Source organism: Electrona antarctica (assembly GCF_951216825.1).
Source record: "Electrona antarctica genome assembly, chromosome: 3".
Taxonomy (NCBI): Eukaryota; Metazoa; Chordata; class Actinopteri; order Myctophiformes; family Myctophidae; genus Electrona; species Electrona antarctica.
Window position 1 is genome coordinate 30,544,298 of NC_136808.1, and position 15,097 is coordinate 30,559,394.

Sequence of the window (15,097 nt, forward strand, 5' to 3'; positions counted from 1 at the left end):
GAGTTGAACTGGCTAAACTATTGGTTTATTTTACCACGTGAACCCCAGTGTTGTGACATGACACGTTGTGAGCTTGTAGCTCGGCTATTTTCAGCAATGATAATCAGTATAGAGGGAGGGGACAAAGTCTAGACCCCGGGGAACCCCAGTCAACTGAAGTATAGGTCGAGGGTGGGCTCTTTTGGATCTACAGTACCAGGTGATCAGATTTTCTTTAACACGAAACTGTTGTATTGTACATGCAGGTTTATAGCCGAGGCTAATTTGCGACCCCAGTCCCTGGTTAGGCCTTTCTATACAATATCTACCTAATCTACCTAAAAACAATCATTTACAAATAGGACATGCAAGAAGCTCTAATCTAAAGTACAAAAGCAATAACATTCCCAAATTACAGTTTAACATTTTAAAATGTGGTTAAAATATTAGCGTTTGCACTTCAACCAATGCTTAACCTTTTCATTACATATTTTTTTTTACATAATGTCCTTTTATTTCAGTTGGTATAGGGCATTCCAAAGGTGTATCCTTTTTACTGAATAAGATGACTGACCAAAAGTGGTTTTGCGCTTTGCTACCTTGAGGTTGCCGGCTGCTGATCCCCTTATGGTGATTCTATTAGTAGGCCTACCTGGCCCTTTTACCTGAGGATAAGATCATGGCTACTGAGGTGGTCAATTGACTCGTTCAATGTTAGGTTATATAATATTATGATTAAATTGTTGTTGTTCTTATTATTGTATGATTCTAATTATCAATTAGACAAAAAAGCAATGGTGTTTTTCATTGTCTGGAACTAGACGCCAGCCACAGTGACCGAAATGCTTGGCCAACCTCTCATATGACGAGGCGAATACTTTCCTCACATAATTCTTTCCTGTTTCTCCTTATGGTGATGATGAGTGATGACATTCTATGCAGCTCTCTCATGCCCCCTAATACCAATGTGTGACAAGTTGAATCGGCTCCATTAAAGCACCATGGGTAATATGTTCACCTCCTCCTCCTACTCTATTTCACTCTGACACACAAAGACTTTTATTACCTACATCTCACACACCGTCCATTCAAAGTATCCTGCTGACCTGATGAAGTCATTCCTTTCTTTCTTTCTTTCTTTCTTTCTTTCTTTCTTTCTTTCTTTCTTTCTTTCTGTCTCGTTCTTTCCATTCTCTCTCTCTTCGGTCGTTTGTTCACAATTGAATCAGTAAATTACCTCCATTGGTTTCCACTGTGCAGAGACAGGTGAATTAGCAGACATGGAATAATTGTGAGATTGAGTTCTTGCACATTCTAATGGAATTAAGCGCAGATAAGGGCCGGAAGAAGTCAGCGTGATTTAAACGTGACACAAAACGGAACTCCACACGGAGACATTTTAATTGGGCAATTTGTCTCTTTCTTAATGGCTGTATGTGTGTAGGTGCATACGTGTAGAGAATGATGCAAAGGCATCGGCTAGCTTTGACTTGTCTTAAAGGAACATTCCACCCATTTGTGACGGTGTTGCCAATGGGTGGTCCTCACTATGCTCATTATAACAGTTCTGAAACCTACCTACTGTATACCAATGACATCATCGGTGGGGGTTCCAAGTTGATAGACAATGCTGCACTGTTTCTCAACCCTGGGTCTGGGGACCACGGACCAGCCAATGGTATTATGGGTGTGTAACTCTTGATAGTGTGCAAATGGAACTAAATGGGCCCTTATGGGTCTGTGACTCTGAGGGTCCTATCTTTGCAACGCATGATGCTAGGTGCCTTGCATTGTCCAATTTTACTAGTTAGGAGATGCATTGCATTTGAATGCAAACAGAGATGTACTGTAAATCTGAGAGTGTACAATGTGGTACCCTCTCAAGAGTCAAATAAATACTGAGGATTTTACAGTTAAGAAAATGGTACATAAAATTCATATCAAACTAAATGTATCCTGAATGCAGAAGGATATAAAATGGAACACAACCACCCTAAAGACTAATCATTGTGTGTATTCCTGCACTATCTGCATCGAGTGATCTTGATAGCCTACATAGACATTGATTTATTGAAGATTTTGACTTTCAAATGTAAATTTGATTGTATTGTTGTATTGTGCTTTTTGCAATGTAAACATAATATGTTTACATTCAAAGGGCTTTATTGGCATGAGAAAACATATTATGTTTTCTCATGCCAATAAAGCCCTTTGAATTGAATTGAATTGAAATTTGGTTAATTTTGCCTTATATAGGATGTTAATGGTATGGTCACATATAACTGCCGATAACTGACATTAAGCTACTGAAATAGAAGAGTTATCATACCAAAATATAAACTAGAGACATGTAGGAAATTAGGAATACAAAAATATAAACATTTTACGGTCACCTTGGGTGGTACCAACATCTGGCTCTTCCCCTGGACTAAGGGTCCCCTGATGGACTTTTAAGAAACTTTTTAATACAGGTAAAAAAAGAAAAAGACCATTACTGCATCAAAAGTAATAAACACCAAACTACCCAAACTGGTCAAACATTGGCCAAATTGTCAAATGTCAAAAGTTCACCAAATTTGTGAAAATATCCTACAAGCTTATCTTGAAAATAGCCAATCTACAAGCTCGTAGATCTGCTATTTTCATATTTATCTGTCGAACAGGGTCAAACAAAATGAAATGCCTCAACAGCTCAACTACTACAATTCCAAGAGCTTGTCAGGGTGGGGGATCCACAGTTCAGATGACAATTTTAGGTGGTAATGGTCGGAAAAGGTTGAGAAACTCCAGTGTAGCCTCTAGTACAGTACAGTACAGTACAGTACAGTACAGTACAGTACAGTACAGTACAGTACAGTACAGTACAGTACAGTACAGTACAGTACAGTACAGTACAGTACAGTACAGACCTGTCTCCAGTGTAGCCTGCAGTACAGTATAGTACAGTACATAAAGTAGTACCTGTCTCCAGTGTAGCCTGCAGTACACTGGCACTGGCCACTGATGTGGTCACACAGGCCTCCATTACGACAGGTGCATTCATCTGAACAGTTGATTCCATAGGATCCAAACGGGCACGGCTGGGCACACACTGAACCCTGGAAAGACACACACACACACACACACACACACACACACACACACACACACACACACACACACACACACACACACACACACACACACACACACACACACACACACACACACACACACACACACACACACACACACACACACACACACACACACACACACACACACACACTCGTTTCTATTACTATACTTGTGACATCAACATTGATTTTGTAACTTGATTACGTAAAGAACAGTGTATGCCTGTCCTCAATTGGCCCTGTCTCTTTCTGTCATCAGGGTCCTGAGACTGTGGTCAAGCCATGGGGCCAACCTATTTTTGACTGTAAACTTTTGTAAAGGAGCATATTTGTTCACATCACAATACATACATATATACAGTATGTCGACATAAATAAATCAAGTGCAGCTTCAGGGTCATCCTCACTACACACCATGTCGCAATTTACACTTGTTATTTCATCAATAAATGAATCTTCATTAAATCGTTTATAGGACCGTGTTAAAATTATTTTAGCTTTAGGTTGAGGTATCTTTGTCTTTCTAGTGACAGCTATTATATTATGGTCACTAAAACCTACAGGAACAGAGATGGCCGAGCATTGTAGAGAAGCATTTGTATAGATATGGTCAATGCATGTCCCAGAAATAATCCCATCACTTCCTATACATTTTCTTGTGGGAACTTCAACAATTTGGGACAGATTACAAGCATTTAATATACATGTAGAGAGTAATTTATTTCTATTGGGACACGACTGCATCTACATTCATATCACCCAACAGGTAAATTCATCAGCTATCTTGTCAAACATCTCACACAACCCACTCAGCATCAGCACTAGGGGGCCTGTAGAAACAACAAACTAGAATTGGTTTTAAATAAGGCAAGTGGACTTGCACACAGTTAACTTCAATGTCTTCCCTCATCAGATCATGACATATTTTGGCAGGTAATTTTATTATTATTATTTTGAACATATATAGCCACTAACCTATTTCTATCTTTTCTAAAAATTGAGAAACCGTCAATAGCTACACTTGAATCAGATAAGGAATCATCAAGGTGGGTCTCAGAAATAGCAATGATGTTAATAGTTATCTTTGACAATACACTCTACATCCTGATACTTATAACGCAGACTGCATACATTCACATGAGCTAAAACCAGGCCCTTATTCAGGCCAAGTTTTGTTTCATCAGTATTGGATGTAGTCATAGCAATAGAGTCAAAAAATAAAATTAAAAACACTCAACATACTCAATAGAGTATTCAATCAATCAATCAATCAATCAATCAATCAATCAATCAATCAATCAATCAATCAATCGATCAATCAATCAAGGTTTAGGTTAAGGTTTATTTTAATAATAATAGTCAGTGGTGGAAAGTAACTTAGTACATTTACTTGAGTATTTCCAATTTCCAATACTTTTACTTACATTTATTTGAAAACTTTAGTTACTAGTTACTTTGTAGATTTGTTTGACTGTTATTACAAAACATATATTTACAATTTGTAAATGTAATTTGTTCATTTGAAATCTTGAAATGGGACATTCTGCACAATGAGTATGTTTACTTTTGGTACTTTAAGTAAACATTTAATCTAATACTTTTGTATTTTGAATTCTGGACTTTTACTTGTAACAGAGTATTTCTACGTTGTAGTATTGATACTTTTACTTAAGTAAAAAATGTGAGTACTTTTTCCACCATTGCTAATAATGTAGTGTCTGTAGTGTGTGAAGTGGTGGTACAGTACCAGCCATCCAGCAGGACAGGTGCATTCTAATAATGTAGTGTGTGAAGTGGTGGTACAGTACCAGCCATCCAGCAGGACAGGTGCATTCTAATAATGTAGTGTGTGATGTGGTGGTACAGTACCAGACATCCAGCTGGACAGGTGCATTCTAATAATGTAGTGTGTGAAGTGGTGGTACAGTACCAGCCATCCAGCAGGACAGGTGCATTCTAATAATGTAGTGTGTGATGTGGTGGTACAGTACCAGCCATCCAGCAGGACAGGTGCATTCTAATAATGTAGTGTGTGATGTGGTGGTACAGTACCAGCCATCCAGCAGGACAGGTGCATTCTAATAATGTAGTGTGTGAAGTGGTGGTACAGTACCAGCCATCCAGCAGGACAGGTGCATTCTAATAATGTAGTGTGTGATGTGGTGGTACAGTACCAGCCATCCAGCAGGACAGGTGCATTCTCCGGTGACATGGTGGCATGTGCCTCCATTCTGACAGGGACAGCGCTGCTCACACAGGGTGCCATGGCTTCCTGGGGGGCACTGCTCCTCACAGCTACACACAAGACACAACCAGAGACCACAGAGAGAGGCCCACATTTAAAAAAGTGTGCTGTAAACACTGTGACACTGTGCCAATTAAATTAAATTTATGCTGTAAACACGGTATAACAATTTAATTTAATGTATTTATGCAAACTGAGCCGGGGGTAGGGCTCGCTAAGCATTGTGCTTCTCCCTGTCCCCTTTGTCCGGCATCTTGGACATTGAGATTGAGATTGTCTCTATATTCAAACTTTGTGTGTCTTTTTTTGTAAATTAATGCCCTACTTGATCATAGGCTACTACAGCATCACACAAAAATATCAAAAGTAGCAGATCCACAAGCTTGAAATGCGCCGTGAAGCATTGTGTTTTGAGATCTGCTCCTTTTGCCGTTTTTGTATTTGAATGTTTTTTTTAGAAAAGGATGCACACCTACAAGGGAATCTCCTATAATGAGATCAAAGAAGAGGACACACACACTGTCAGGAACTTGCAATACATTTTTTTGCATTATCAGAGATCCCCTTTGAATGTGAATGCTGAAAAGGAAATAACGGTTTCCACACGACAAAGATGATATGTATGCTCCCGGTCTGCTTCAAAATTTCATTATTTTACAGCGATCTTTCCATATCCGGTCCAGAAATGCAACCGGAAATGAATGTTACTGGCTGCAACAACAGCGAGGGCGGATCTTTACTCGGTAGAACCAGTAGAAGGCCTATAAGCATAGCCTTACTTTATCATTTATTTTAAAATTAATGTGACCATAATTTAAGAAACGCATATCATTGTGATTTAAAAAAAGACTTTAAACTAGCGATTGAAAACAGTGTGAAAGACAGACAGGCAGGCAGGCAGGCAGGCAGGCAGGCAGGCAGGCAGGCAGGCAGGCAGGCAGACAGACAGACAGACAGACAGACAGACAGACAGAACTCACAACACGCCGGTGTACCCGGGTGCACAGAGGCACTCTCCTGTCTGGTGGTGGCATGTGGCTCCGTTGAGACACTGGCAGTGCAGCAGGCAGGCCTTGCCGTAGAAGGCGGGTTCGCAGGGCTCCTCGCAGCGCCAGCCCTGCCAGCCGTCCGTGCACACGCACGCCCCCGTGATGGGGTTGCACCGCGCCTCGTTCTGGCACTGGCACCGGTTGCTGCAGTGAGGGCCCCAGAAGCCACTCTCGCAACCTGGGGATGGAAAAGTAAATAGGGAAGCATGGAGGTTATTGTAAAATGTATCAATGTTATGTTATATCGTTACTGACGAGCAGAAACCTCTCATCTCCATATTCTAACTTTTAGTTTTTTTTATAAATGAATGCCCTACTACCTACTTGATCATACTACAGCATCAATGTTTTTCGTACATACTTGATATGATATTGATATTATATAATCAATAATATATATGATATTATAGCCTAACACTGTGGTTCTCATTGTGAGGTCCAGGCACCACCATGGGGGTCCTCGAAGGCGTTCCAGGGGGTCCCCAGCATAATGAGTGAATATGGCATATTGGAAACATCACATGCCTACTGTACACCTACATGTAATCATCAGGATTTAAAAAATCCCACCGTGTGAAGTGGGGGCGCTCTTATATCGTACATCATCGTACAGTACATCATCTCATTCCGGCCAATCACAATTTGCCAAACACAAACCCTCAAAGCTGGAGATAGGAGGGCCTCAAAAATAAATGTTTTACGTGATAATCTAGCTGATCTACACAACAACTTCAAAACACCGTCCTAGCTCTCTCTCTCACTCTCTCAATTCAATTGAAAGGGCTTTATTGGCATGAGAAAACATTGCCAAAGCAAAAGTGGAACAATACAATCAAAACTAAATAATGTATGTACAATTGAAAGGGAATAGACATAATGTGTAGTGTACACACAGCTATTAAATTGCCACTGAGGGAAATCTAACTTACAAAACCATAAGAATTGTGCCTTTGCTGTCAGAAATAGTAGACAGATAGGAAAGGTTAGCTTGGGGTAAGCTTTTGCTACTGTAGGTTGTGCACAAATAGCAGTTGATTTTCAAAAGCGTTTAAAAGGTAGCTACTCTGTTGTATGTATCTCTTGCTCTCTATCTATCTTTCTCTCTCTCTCTCTCTCTCTCTCTCTCTCTCTCAGCTTAATTCTCGCTCCCTATCTTTATCTTCTCCTCTCTCTCCTCCTCCTCCTGAAGAGTATTCTCTATTTCTCTTAACTAGTGAGCCATCACAGTCAATGTCTGCATCCTCACTGCCTCAATTATTCAGCAGCCCAAATCAATTGACTAATGACTTTGATCAGGAGCAGCAAGCGTGCCGGCATAGAAAACCACTGTCTGCTGTGAATGAAGAGCTGCATAACATGCTCTGACGTGTGATAATTCCTTTAGGGAAGGATTTGATGGTTTGCAAATTGTATAGTCGCCATTTGCCAAGAACCTAATATGAGCTCGCTGAAAAGGTTGTGGAACTATCTTGCATTCTGGCTCTTGCGTATGTTCTGAATTCTCACAACATCGGGATGCACTGCGAGCTTGTCGGTCTGGTATTTTCACTATTCATAATGACAAAGTACAGTATATACCATCAGGGTTTATTGGTTAAGCAAATATAATGGAAAAATCACACCCGTGTGAACTGAGTGGTGTAAGGTTTTATATAGCATGATCAGCTGTGGTCTGACGTAATGTCTGACGTAATGAAATCATTATTATTATATAAGGTAAGGTATTATATAGCCTGATCAGCTCTGATCTGACGTAATGAAATCACACCCGGATGTGATTTCACAACTGGCCTTTTTTGTGCAGAAAAAATGAGCATGGTTGCTACGGTCATCCAGTTCACCCGGGTGTGATTTAATTACGTCAGAAATTATTTTGAACATAGCAACCATGCTCATTTTTTTCTGCACACAAAAGCCAGTTGTAGGAGTGGTTTACACCACTCAAAAAAACATGGAGGAGGGAGACCACTGTACACATTGTTTTTAAATTGGCATCAACATTTTGTGTGGTCAAACAATTGGCTTAAAATCTTACAGACTACTCAGCAATGCGGTTCGAGTGCAATAACTCTTCTTCAAGGAAGCAGGTTTCCTGAGTTTATTCGTTGCATTGGAAACCCTAACTCTATTGGAAACCCAAACTATATTGGAAACTCTAACTCTATTGGAAACCCTAACTCTATTGGAAACCCTAACTCTATTGGAAACCCTAACTCTATTGGAAACCCAAACTCTATTGGAAACCCTAACTCTATTGGAAACCCTAACTCTATTGGAAACCCAAACTATTGGAAACCCTAACTCTATTGGAAACCCTAACTCTATTGGAAACCCAAACTCTATTGGAAACCCAAACTCTATTGGAAACTCTAACTCTATTGGAAACCCTAACTCTATTGGAAACCCAAACTATATTGGAAACTCGAACTCTATTGGAAACCCTAACTCTATTGGAAACCCTAACTCTATTGGAAACCCAAACTCTATTGGAAACCCAAACTCTATTGGAAACTCTAACTCTATTGGAAACCCTAACTCTATTGGAAACCCTAACTCTATTGGAAACCCTAACTCTATTGGAAACCCAAACTCTATTGGAAACCCAAACTCTATTGGAAACTCTAACTCTATTGGAAACTCTAACTCTATTGGAAACCCAAACTCTATTGGAAACCCTAACTCTATTGGAAACCCAAACTATATTGGAAACTCTAACTCTATTGGAAACCCAAACTATATTGGAAACGCTAACTCTATTGGAAACCCTAACTCTATTGGAAACCCTAACTCTATTGGAAACCCTAACTCTATTGGAAACCCAAACTCTATTGGAAACCCAAACTCTAATGGAAACCCTAACTCTATTGGAAACCCAAACTATATTGGAAACTCTAACTCTATTGGAAACCCAAACTCTATTGGAAACCCTAACTTTATTGGAAACCCAAACTCTATTGGAAACCCAAACTCTATTGGAAACCCTAACTATATTGGAAACCCTAACTCTATTGGAAACCCAAACTCTATTGGAAACCCTAACTCTATTGGAAACCCAAACTCTATTGGAAACCCTAACTCTATTGGAAACCCAAACTCTATTGGAAACCCTAACTCTATTGGAAACCCTAACTCTATTGGAAACCCAAACTCTATTGGAAACCCAAACTCTATTGGAAACCCTAACTCTATTCGAAACCCAAACTCTATTGGAAACCCAAACTCTATTGGAAACTCTAACTCTATTGGAAACCCAAACGCTATTGGAAACCCTAACTCTATTGGAAACCCAAACTCTATTGGAAACTCTAACTCTATTGGAAACCCAAACTCTATTGGAAACCCTAACTCTATTGGAAACCCAAACTCTATTGGAAACCCAAACTCTATTGGAAACCCTAACTTTATTGGAAACCCTAACTCTATTGGAAACCCAAACTCTATTGGAAACCCAAACTCTATTGGAAACCCTAACTTTATTGGAAACCCTAACTCTATTGGAAACCCAAACTCTATTGGAAACCCTAACTCTATTGGAAACCCTAACTCTATTGGAAACCCTAATCTCCTAGTGGGCGTTCCTGCTGTCATTACCTACTGTATGTCCTCGTATAGGTGGTATGGAAGGTAAACAAAGCAACACTTGAATTTATTGGCTATCGCCTGACGATGTCGTCCATTTTTCGACTATCGCCTCTTCGCCTGCTATTGCCGGTAGTTGCCGGGTCCCATAGACAAATAGACGCACTTTCGGAAAATACGTCAGGCTATCGCCCATTGTTAAAACGCACTGTAGGACTCTCCTCTATTTTTCAGTAAAGCAAATATATAACATCATCATAAATTTGAGTAGCCTACACCCTGGATAGAGAGTACCATAAAACATACAAATGAAATCAACTCAAACCACATTATAACTTTAGTGCATCACTTTTTAGTGCCTTTAAAAGAGAGCCGAGCAAGAAAAAGACAACACTGTCGATCTAGCAGACAATTTTCGTTGTTACTCTCACTTATGGTTATCAAATATGGGTTCATGACTGACAGAAGGAGATGGCAGATAGTAGCGTCTGAAATGGATTTTCTGAAGAGGGTGGTGGTTATCTTAGAGAGTGGAGCTACTGCTCCTTTATGTACAAAGGAGCCAGTTGAGGTGGTTCAGGCATCTAAAGTGGTGTAAAGCACTGCTGACATTTTTACCAAATACATAAAGGCCTATTCATAGTCTGGATTTTCGGTGGTGAGGTGACCACCGCTCCGGTGGTGAGCTGACCACCGGAGCTGAAATAACGTTGAGCGGTGGTGAGTAAAAACAGAGAGAAGGGCTGGAGCGGTGGCGGTGGTTTGCTCTTCACCGCGGCTCGTGACGTCATGTTGTAGTTCGGTGGTCACCTAACCACCGAAAATCCAGACTATGTATGAGCCTATAGACTGCCTGCTTGCTCAGGGGATGGATTGAATCTTGACCTGCGATGTTCAAAATCTGTGTCAGATCTGTGTCTAGGTGTAACCTTTGACACAATCTAAATGTCTCAATAGAAGAGAAGTGAGACAAAATACAAGCACCCCCAATTGCACATTTATGCAACCATGGACTAATCTCATAGAGAGATACATTTGTTTTCAAGATAGGCAGTATGACGTGGACGTGGTAGTTTGTTTCCCTATATCACATGTTGTAATGAGTGCTTTCTCCACAGTGGTCCTATAATCTTTTTTATTAAGACACTTAGCTAGGGCGCCCGAGCTGGCGACCTTTGGGGTCGCCAGTCGCCAAATTCATATGGTCACATAGCATGTGACGTTTCAAACTAGGGGGCTTCCATGATTCTGAATCCATTCCAAGCCTTAGTTTTGCACGAAAAACACTTGGGCTAAATTCGGCCATAGCTGGAGCAGTGCACCAAAGCATTATGGGAATTGGACCAGTAAAGTACAAATACCTCAAAATTGTACTTAAGTACAGTACTTAAGTAAATGTACTTAGTTATCTTAATATGACAGAACTAAACCGGTACTACTGCACGGTTGTTTTATGCCATTGCTTGTATTTAGCCTTCATAGCACCGACATGCTTTTACGAAATGCATTCAAATTACACAATGCTTAATGATGCATTTAATTGGAATCCCAGTACACAAATATTAATTAACACAAATTATTCATAATGATCTACTATTCTCAATAAGATTCTTAGATTCTACAACACGTTCTTACACAAAGTGTTTCTCTGACTGTGTGAGTCATTAGTTGCGTGGCAACTATATGGTTTAACTGACTGGTGTAATGGACAGTGCAACATATTCAGATGGATGCTGTTGAGGATGCAAGTGAGGCTGTTATTATGACCACAACAGACACTCTTGTCCAGAGTGATTTACCTTTAAAAGCAAGCTAAGCAAATAAATAAGCAATGCTATTATCAAGCTATTGATTTAACCGATTTCAATGTAAAAAGAAATAGGAGATAAGTGAAGATCGGCTAGTTATTTTGTGCGACACCGATGTATGACAAAGGGCTCAAGTGGATAATCAGACTAATTGATTGAATTGATTATCAAAATTGTATTATATATATTTTGCATTGATTTGTTAATACTAATAACTATCTTAAACTAAAGTCATAGAAAAACATCCTTTGTCTTTGTCAATAGCCAATATCCTTCTTCAAAAGCAGTGAAAATAGTCTATGCCATCTGCTATTTTAAAAAATCTGGGCATGTCGATTACCCCATATTTAAAAATGGAATTAAACTAATAAAAACTAAACTTTTCATTCAATTTATTTATTTATTCTCGAAATGACACGAGCAAACTCAATTGCAGTGTCGCCGAGTAATACATAATTAATTGCATCTAGAAATTGGGCAAATAATAGGCATGCATGTGGAATATAAAAGTTACAAATTGAAAAAAAAATTCTAATGAAACAAAATCAAAAGATAAATGAAAAACTAATCAAAACTAAACTGAAAATGAGGACAAAAAATTAAAACGAATGAAAAACATAATATGTATTGTCCAGAACAGCAGTATTGTAATGGAAGTTTTTGATGTTGCCTAAGATTCAGATCCACGCAGGACTCCAATGTTAAGGGTCAATATAATTTGTTATTGTAGCCATCATCGTAAATTAATACAGAGAGGAAGCATGGCTGCCTCAAGCCTCCCAATACGAATGTGTCACAGCTGCAGTCAACCCTTAACATCTGCCTATTCTGTAGCTTACTCACTCCCACAATCAGCACTTTAGAAATATCTTAGATTAATGTGAATCAGCTGTGGTTCAGCTGTTTGAGAGGGGGTTTGTAACAGGTGGTGTAGGCTACAATAAATTAAATTAATAAATACTATAATGACTATTCTATGAACTTCTGCCACCATATCCCTCTGCTCTCACACTAGTGTTCAGAGCCATAAAGTATATTGTCCAGAACAGCGGAATATCCATCTGCTCTCATGTATAAAATAGAGGTATTCACGGGTCCAATCTGACCGACCCGTACCCAAATAAGACCCGTAAAAATGTATTATTAGAAGTTCCGAACCCAAGCAGTACCGAAAGATGTCGGAACGTACCCGTACAAACCCGAGGCCCTGAAATGATGGGGGTGATTGACAGCTGTGACAGCCAATCGTCAGGTCCACTCGGGAATTAGTGGAACCGTCATTTGACTGTGTCAGAGCCCCGAGACATACGGTAGCGACCCGACGACCTTTATAGTATAAAGTATATATAGTATTGTCCAGAACAGCGGTATGTCCCTCTGCTCTCACACGGATTGCATCCAGCCACAAACGCCTGAGATTGATGTGGTTATTAAATCCTGTGTTCCAACTAGCTTACACACGGTGCTCTCTCTGTCCCACACCATGCATCATCACTCACACACACACACACACACACACACACACACACACACACACACACACACACACACACACACACACACACACACACACACACACACACACACACACACACACACACACACACACACACACACACACACACACACACTACAGGCTGCAAACAGCTGTCGTATTAACTGCGGTCATAGCTGCACACAGCTACAGCACCTGGAGAGAGAGAGCACAACCAGCGGTGTACAAAGTACTCACAAGTACAGCAATATCATCATGATAAAGGGGCGACACAGCTGAATGGTAGTACTGTAAACAAGGACCCCCAGATTTATTTAGCTGCGGACCCCCACCTGAAAAGGTTTTGTGCCAGGAGGGACATTTAGCCAGACTGATAATGTGCATGTTTTGCATTAATAATCAAAATGAAGTAGCATGCAATTAAAGCTGTCAAATGGTTGTGGTGGAGCAAAGAAGTACAATATTTGTCTCTGAGATGTAGTGGAATGTAAGTATTGAAAAATGAACATGCTCAAGTTAAGTTAAATTACCTCAAAATTGTACTTAAGTACAGTACTTGAAGAAAATGTACGTTACTTTCCACCATCACTGTCAAAGAATTGTCCTACATGTATTATGTCACAGGTGCACCAAGGCAGCCTGCTAATGTGGTGCACCTGGAGAGTGCACAACATTCTGTATTCAATTCAGAGTGGTGTAAAGTAACTATTTACTAAAGTACATTTACTCAGTTATTGGGTACTTTTGAGCAGTTTCTTTTACTTTACTGGAGTGAGTGAGTGAGTGAGTGAGTGAGTGAGTGAGTGAGAGAGAGAGAGAGAGAGAGAGAGAGAGAGAGAGTATTAAATATATACTTTATATTTTTACTCCACTACAATTTTTTGAAAACTTTAGTTACAATCCTATGTATTGAAAAAAGCTGATCTACAAGCTCACAACGTGTCACAAAGCAATGCATTGTGAGCTTGTAGATCTGCTATTAATATTTATACATTTGTAAACATGTGAAATGAGACATTCTGCTTACTTTACTTTCAGTATTTAAGTATATTTTAATAAGAATACTTTTGTACTTTTACTCAAGCAAATTTTGACTTTTATTAGTACTAATAAAAGTACTAATAAAAGTATGGTATTCAACATTTCATTGTATTTCTATACATTGTGGTATATGTACTTTTACTTACGTACGTGTATATAAAATGTGAGTACTGTCTAAAACTCTAAATCAACCAAAGATCATGATATTGGTGGTGTATGCAAAGATGAATCCCTTAAAAGCTGTGTTGCATAAACACAATATTTGCTTACATTGGACCATACGTACATATTGGTCCAAAATATGATTTAAAGGAATACATTATTTATTAAACCATGTGATTCCACTGAAAGACAAGATCATCTTGTCTGGGTCACGGCAAAAGCTGTGTGAGCTCTCTGTCGCTCCCTTCCCTTGTCTATGGATTTTTTTCTTTTTTCTTTGATAACTTGTGTATTCTAGATTAAGTGTATTCTTGTACTTATGTTTCCTTTTTTGTCTCCACCAGGCCGAAGGCATGGGGAGAGAGTATGTTTTGCACTCCGTCCGTCCGTCCGTCCGTCCATCCGTCCTTCCGTCTGTGAACAGCTAATCTCCGGCACCGTTAACCCGGTCGATGCCACATTTTGCACACACACTCCCTGGATGCCAACGATGAACCTCTGCCCCAAAATTTCCAGAACGGCCTGTTATAGCACCACCAGGAGGCCGCTTTGTGCAAAACAAGTTTTTGGACAGTACACCTACAGATTTGGTCCAAACATCACGCAAATTGGTACACAGTCTC

The 15,097-nt window shown here is 39.7% G+C and overlaps 1 protein-coding gene across 1 annotated transcript in view; it reads right to left on the minus strand.

Moving 5' to 3' along the window:
* Window positions 1–15,097, minus strand: part of LOC306920992 (uncharacterized protein) — an 86,720-nt gene that overhangs the window by 41,969 nt on the left and 29,654 nt on the right. Inside the window, exons 3-5 of the mRNA XM_079498023.1 lie at window positions 6,321–6,567; window positions 5,270–5,390; window positions 2,941–3,077 (exon numbers count right to left, since the gene is read on the minus strand). Of these exons, the coding sequence (XP_079354149.1) occupies window positions 2,941–3,077; window positions 5,270–5,390; window positions 6,321–6,567 (505 nt within the window). The remainder of the gene's footprint in view (window positions 1–2,940; window positions 3,078–5,269; window positions 5,391–6,320; window positions 6,568–15,097) is intronic.